The 7434-nt window shown below is 37.2% G+C and overlaps 1 protein-coding gene across 1 annotated transcript; it reads right to left on the bottom strand.

Moving 5' to 3' along the window:
- Nucleotides 1–1825: 1825 nt before the first annotated feature.
- tmem18 (transmembrane protein 18) lies at nt 1826–6162 on the bottom strand. Its single transcript, XM_083521041.1, has 5 exons — nt 5789–6162; nt 4929–5046; nt 3341–3395; nt 3153–3246; nt 1826–2242 (listed from the first exon to the last, which is right to left on the bottom strand). Exons 1-5 carry the CDS (start codon nt 5879–5881, stop codon nt 2144–2146), a joined length of 459 nt encoding a protein of 152 aa, XP_083377167.1. The 5' UTR covers nt 5882–6162; the 3' UTR covers nt 1826–2143.
- Between the last annotated feature and the right edge of the window lie 1272 nt (nt 6163–7434).

Raw genomic sequence — 7434 nt, 5'->3', positions numbered from 1 at the left:
TCTTAAATTAGGAGGAATTCACTTGTTTAGGGGACTGGTTTTAAGATCTTTTCACACAAATTAAAGAAAAAGCAAACTCAAAAAAAAATCATTAAGAAGATAGTTTTCAATTAATTCGACTAAATCGGCTGCTTGGAATAAGTGATTTAATGTTTAGTTTAAGACATTTTATTTTTTAAAGCAGGGATATGTGTCCTTATTTCAAGAAATCTTACCACATGTAATTATCTTGTCTTTAATTAACTTGTCTCTAGACTGTATTTTCTTCAATCGTGCATTTGTACATTGTGTATATATATATATATATATATATATATATATATATATATATATATATATACACACACACACACACACACACACACACACACACACACACACACACAGAGAAAGAGAGAGAGAGAGAGAGAGAGAGAGAGAGAGAGAGAGAGAGAGAGCATTAATTAAGTTCTCCACCTGAATCTTTAGTGTTTAGGTTTCTGTTTCTGTGTCTCCTCAGAACACCTGTTTTAACCCCTGATCCCAGAGCACTTCTTCTGGAAAGCCTCAGCAGCAACAATTATTGTAACCGAACCTCAGGAAACATCACACATACACACAACCCGGGCTGAATGCCAACTCCTCTCCAGCCAAAACCTCCTTTAAAACTATGCCTCAGTTGGACCAAGAATTAAAGCTAGCTCTGACAGGTCCGTAACTGATTACACATCATCACATCATGGACATGTTGGATTATACAGAGCCCACAGAATATGGCAAGCGGATCAGCAAATAGCTAACAGCTGAAGTCGAAAAGGCAATAACACTTGGCGTATGCATGCTCTAGGTTACTTTCAAATATCGATGATCAGCCCAGCTTGTCTTGTTTTGTTGTTTCAATTCAATCCGTGTGCTGTTTGTTGCTAATATTATTAACCAGGCCTAAAAACATTTCAGCCCCAAATACATTTCGTAAAAACACATTGCAAAAGGCAGCTCTTTTTGTTCTTCTCAGCCTTCGTAAAACAAGGTCCTCGTGGTGCACACGCATTTCTTATTTATGGACTTTATGATCTCCACTATCCTCTTTTCCCTCTCTATTAGATGTAATTTAAAGATCAAGATATTGGTAGATATGACTTTTATTTAAAAAATAAAAGACACAATTTATTGTGAAAAATAATTGACGCTGGATGTCACCTTGTCATAAATTGTCCTGTCTGCTGTTTCATGGGGCAGCATGCTCCATGCCCCAATGGGCCTCTATTACTCTTAATTAGTGCTGGTTGCAGTTCAAGTTTTTGAACACTAGGGGCAATATTAACTGGATAGAAAGTAAATAGAACATTAAATGCTTTCCTGTGTAATTGTGAAACTTTGACATATGTTACATCATTGGTCTTTAATATCACACTACCTGTGAGCTAAACGTAACACTAAGCTTTTAAACACCAAACCATCTTTGGACTGAAGTTTGTGGACACCTGAGCATAAGTATTGTTCCTGCTTTTTTCCATTCATCCCATTCAACAATTTTTCCCCATTTACAGTTATAATAACCTCCACACTCCTGGTAAGATGTTCCTCTAGATTTTGTGGAGGTTTGTGCTCAATCAGACACAAGGGTGTTAGTAAAGTCAGGTGACAACTGATGTAGGTGAGGTGAGGAGGCCTGAGGTGCGATCAGAATTCACATTCATCCCAAAAGTGTTCATTAGGGTTGAGGTCAGAGCTCTACAGCAGGCCACTCAAGATCTTCCACTCCAACCCAGATCTTCTTTGAGCTGGTTTTGCGCACCAGGGCAATGGGACAGGTTTCGATCTACCAGTTCAAGTGAGCCTCCAAAACCCAACTATGGCATAAAATTTATTGACACAAACATTATTTATACGCGTTATTAAAATCTTTCTGTGCATATATGACAAAATCGTTACACAAGACAAGAGTGGACAATCAGAGCTTTTCTGTCTTCATCAGTTGGTTTGAATGGTTGCTCCATCACTCAGCTCCAAACTCCAAACTCAGTGTGTTTGGAGGTTTTAGACAAACTTTACTACCCATCCATTATTTCTTCTTTAGCCATGAACTGATGAGGTCTGTTGTCAGCCTCGAAAGGAGATCTCAGGAAACTTTGAGTTTGACTCGCTCCATTATATTCTCGCTTTACTGAGTTTTTTTAGCATTTTGTCTGGCGGCTTTCCTCTTCAACTGCAACGTCTTCAGTTCGGTCATGGTCGCAAATGTCCTCCTCACCCACATGGCCTGAAACACATGCAGCAAACTCATTATTACTTCTGTTGCATTAGAATTGTAATTCTTCAAACAGCTCCAGATATCTTCAGATCTTTAAAAATCCATGACTAATTACGGTATAGATATTGTGCGACATCTGTGTAAAGGAGGTGTGGCCTGTGTGTCAGTCTCAGAGAAGGAGGTGTGGCCTCTGTGTGTCAGTCTTAGAAAAGGAGGTGTGGCCTCTGTTAGTTTAAGTGAAGAAGGAATGGCCTCTGTGTGTTAGTCTGAGCATAGGAGACGTGGCCTCATTAACAGTAAAAGTAAAATGGGTGTGGCATCTGTGTGTCAGTCTCAGTGAAGGGGGTGTGGCCTCATTGTGTCAGTCTTAGTGAAGCAGGCGTGGCCTCTATCAGTCTCAGAGAAGGAGGCGTGGCCTCTATCACTCTCAGAGAAGGTGTGGCCTCTATCACTCTCAGAGAAGGTGTGGCCTCTATCACTCTCAGAAAAGGAGGCGTGGCCTCTATCACTCTCAGAAAAGGAGGCGTGGCCTCTATCACTCTCAGAAAAGGAGGCGTGGCCTCTATCACTCTCAGAAAAGGAGGCGTGGCCTCTATCACTCTCAGAAAAGGAGGCGTGGCCTCTATCACTCTCAGAAAAGGAGGCGTGGCCTCTATCACTCTCAGAAAAGGAGGCGTGGCCTGTGAATCAGTCTAAGTGAAAGAGGTGTGGCCTCTGTGTGTCAGTCTCAGTAACGGAGGCATGACCTCTGGATGAGTCTCAGTGAAAGAGGGGTGGCCTCTGTGTGTCAATCTCAGTGAAGGAGGCATGGCCTCTGTCAGGCTCAGTAAATGAGGCATGGTCTCTTTGTGTTTGTCTAAGTAAAGGAGGCGTGGTTTCTGTTTTATTAAAAAAAATTTAAATGATCATGAACTCTTACCACAATGATGATAGTGTTAAACAGGAGCGGTACTGAATACACCAATGATATGAACATCCCCTTGGAGTCGAAGTACTGGAACTTGGCGAATGATCTAAAAACAAATTGAAATTACACTGCAATAATCCAGATACTGCTCTGAAGAATACCAGGTTCAGGTGCGACAGACAGAAAAAAACTCCTCCTACCTCCAGTTCATGGCTGCTATCTCATTCACATATTCTGCACTGTAGACCATGGCAACTGAGGACAGAGGTAGAATTACAATTACTCGCGTTACTACAATTAGGGCTATCGATTATTTTAGTAATGGAGTATTTTACAGATTATTTCATCGGATAATCGAGTAATCGGATGAGAAGAGCTTTTTCTTTATTAAAGAGAAATACTAAATATACAAGAGAAAATAAGACGGGTCTCTTAAAACGAACAAGTCATTCGTTACCTTTTTAGACAAATGTATATAATTGCTGAATTTGCATACAAGAATATCTGTGAAAACTAAACCTATTTAATGCATTTAATAGGCATATTACATCAAAATGCAAATACAAACATAAGAATAAGAAAAATCATAAATAAAAATCTATTTCAAATGACTATAAAAAGCATTTTACTTAGTTTTTTTGTTTATGTTTTAGTTTGAAATTATCCTGAACTTCTGTCGCATCCTTTGGCCTGAATCTTTAATTGTGACTTTATTTCTCTTTATTTCTACTATACTATTCTATTTACTCAAGTAAGTCGAATACAATAAAAAATTTAAATAAAGTCGACTTTATTTTATTTTTTTATTCTCGCAATTTTGAATTATTCGCCTCATTTTGTATTCGAATTACTTGATTTACTCGAGGAATCATTTCAGCTCTAACTGTAATTGAGTAGGTTTTTTTTGGTGTACTTTTTAAAGTTTTTAAAATCCGTATTTTTACTTTTACTTAAGCAGGTTTTGTTTAAAGTATTGTATTTAACTACATTTTAAATCATAGATTTTTTTCAAGCAAGTGCAGAACACATTAGACTAGAGTTTGTACTTATATTAGACATATTGTAGTTTTTTTCTTTCTGTTTTTTGTTATTGCACTTTAATTTGTAAAGATTTTCCTTCAATTAAAAACGACCAGTTTGAGATTTCTATCCCCTTGTCTTTATTAAACTACACTAAAATCCCTCACCACACCCCCACTGTTAAAGAAGTTAATTTAACGAATAGAAACTTACTAATTTCACTCTAAATAAATTGTAAATAAGCTACTTTTTACACCAGTAACTTTACTTAAGCAGAATATTTTATTCCTCTTTCCACCTAAAACTTATGATGGCAAGAGAATAACGTTTGATGTATTTTCTCGTTCTACATGACTGTCAGTAGTGATGGGAAGATCGGATCATTTTAGTTCATTCCGTTCCTTTAATCAGAGATTAAATTTAATGTTAGAATTTCAATAAGCAGATCCACAACACGTCTACATGCACCAACCTTGACTATAGTTCCAAAAATGTATATATACAGTGTTGGACAGTAATGAAGTAAATGTAATTGGTTACTGTACTTAAGTAGCTTTTTAATGTATCTGTACTTTACTGAAGTATTTCCATTTAGAGAGACTTTTACTTTAATGTCACTACATTTTAAAGTCAAATTTGTTACTTTTTAACATTTCACAAAATCAGTCTTTCCTTTTTATTTATGAGGATAAAAACTTGGTCAAGCAATCAACCAATCAGGAATCTTCACTAACTTTCAGTGCCACTGAAATCAGGGAACTCACTCACCCATCAGGAGGAACTGGAAGATCTGGATTCTGTAGTACTTGCAGGTCAGGATGGTAAAAGCAAAGCACAGGAGATGAAAAGAAACCAGTCCAATGAGCCATGGCTCAGACCACTGGATCTGTGTGGAGAAAAAAAGATGTAGAAATTAATACCAAATGACTGATCCACCATCACACCCAAAATAATCACACCCAAAATCATCACACCCAAAATCATCACTTCCAAGACAATTGAAACCCAAGACCATCACTCCCAAGATCATCACACCCAACTTCATTACAACCAAGATCCAAGATCATCACACCCAAGATCATTACAACCAAGATCCAAGATCATTACACCCAAGACCATCACACCCAAGACCATCACACCCAAGACCATCATTACACCCAAGATCATCATTCCCAAGACCTATGGAAATAGGTCCAGTAGAAAATACACATTGGGTGTGATGATCACACCCAAGATAATCACTCCCAAGACCATCACACCCAAGATCATCACTCCCAAGATCATCACTCCCAAGATCATCACTCCCAAGATCATCACTCCCAAGATCATCACTCCCAAGATCATCACTCCCAAGACCATCACACCCAAGATCACCACACCCAAGATCATCACTTCCAAGATCATCACTCCCAAGATCATCACTCCCAAGACCATCATTCCCAAGACCATCACTCCCAAGATCATCATTCCCAAAATCATCACACCAAAGATTATCACAACCAAGACCATCATTCCCAAGACTATCATTCCCAAGATCATCATTCCCAAAATCATCACACCAAAGATGATCACAACCAAGACCATCATTCCCAAGCAAACTGAATAATTTTGGACTAATGGTCTCTTACAGACTGTAGAAAAGTCCACGTTGATGTTATGCGAACTTTACTGAATCCGTCTATAGGAATGGCGCTGAGATTCTTTGCTTTATCCGCGTTCATTCTGTGAAACAATAATGAACAACGTCAACAAAAAAGAAGCTCCGTCCCAAAACTCGCACTTCCGCGTTTAAAGAATGACGACATAATCGAGCGCCAGGCAGTTGTAACTATGGCATTATTTCCCGTCAAAGTATACGCAAGCTTTTTTTTTTGCACGTATTCCCTTTTTATTGCAAAAAATAAATGATAATAATTAATAATCATAGTAAACAATAACTATTCGCAACGAAGAGAGTAAAGAAAGATAAATGTTGGTTCGCCATTAAGACTTCCGTCTTTTTTTACTTTCGTCACATCTTTAAGCCACGCCCACCACTGTGCTGTTCACTGGGGCAACCAATGAAATTTTCTGATGTGTCTTACAGCTTTTCTCGGTTGCTTTGGATCGTTTCTCAGATCAGAGATGAAATTCTCAAAACTACTTGTTCAACCTCCACATTATTTAGTCACTTGTGCTCATCATAAGAACGTTTCTTGTTGCTTTGATCAAATTGCGAATGCTTTTGTAAATCCATTTAATCGATTGTGTACGAGTGTCTGCTGTTTCAATCATCAGTTGTTTATGTTCATGTTGATCAAAATATATTATACTGGTTTCACCTGAAAAGTTTTAACCCCAAAAACATCTCAGCATCAGTTCATTGTATACGTCATTAAATGCAAAATGGTTAAACCAGTTATCATCATCTGTCATCTAACATTTCTATTAAACTTTTTTTTTTTTGTAAATGTGTTGAAGTGATGAATTGTGCAGATGAATCTTGAACGTCACTAATGAAGGCGAGTGAACGGCATCAGATCAACCGATGATCAACAAGTTCTCTAAAACAGGTCAAAGGTGAATCTTGTGAACCTTCAGTTGGAGAGTGAATACAGACAAAACACAGAATTATACATTCTGAAAACGGATGAAGAACTAAGAAACAAATGAACACTTACAGTACAGTTAGAGTGTGAATCCTGTCGGGTCTCTTACAATCAATATAAATCAAATATACAATCTAATAAATGCATTTGTGCTGCTGAAATTCATAAATGCCAAACAGAAGGACGTCAAATTTTGTGCATTTTTAATGACTGTGATCCAAAACATATTTATATCAATAAATACTGAAACTGTGCATCATACTGACAACACGACTAAACATTTTGATGATCTTGTTTGTGAACAATCACAAAAGGACTTTTAATTCTGAAGGTAATGAGATGTTTATTGACACAAATACTTACTTGAGAGATGAACCAAGGATTTTGAGAAAAGTACAGGCTTTTGCGAAAAAATCCAATGTTTTGTGCTGTTTGTACAAATTGTTTTCAGAAAAGCACTTACTGGTTTGCAAATATTAAGGATGATTAGAGAAACGCTCCAAAACAACCGAGAAAAGCTGCAATATTGCACAACGGTCAGTGTTTTATTATTGGAAAGAAAAAAAAAGCTTGATCTGCTATCTAAACCATTTTAAAGTCTATAAAACATATTTTAACGGGCTGTAAAAATTTTTATTGTATATATGTATTGACATCTTGAAAATGATATAAAAAAATAATGATTG

The sequence above is a fragment of the Silurus aristotelis genome (assembly GCF_946808225.1).
Source record: "Silurus aristotelis genome assembly, chromosome: 19".
In the NCBI taxonomy this organism is placed as follows: Eukaryota; Metazoa; Chordata; class Actinopteri; order Siluriformes; family Siluridae; genus Silurus; species Silurus aristotelis.
The sequence above is the reverse complement of the archived record's forward strand: the minus strand, read 5'-3'. Positions and strand labels throughout refer to the sequence as shown.

Coding starts and splice junctions, on each gene's coding strand:
- tmem18 (XM_083521041.1), bottom strand. CDS start 5,881: ATGAACGCGGATAAAGCAAAGAATCTCAGCGCCATTCCTATAGACGGA. Junction 5,047..5,788: donor CGTGGACTTTTCTACAGTCT/GTAAGAGACCAT, acceptor TTCTCCACACAG/ATCCAGTGGTCTGAGCCATG. Junction 3,247..3,340: donor ATAGCAGCCATGAACTGGAG/GTAGGAGGAGTT, acceptor ATTTGTTTTTAG/ATCATTCGCCAAGTTCCAGT.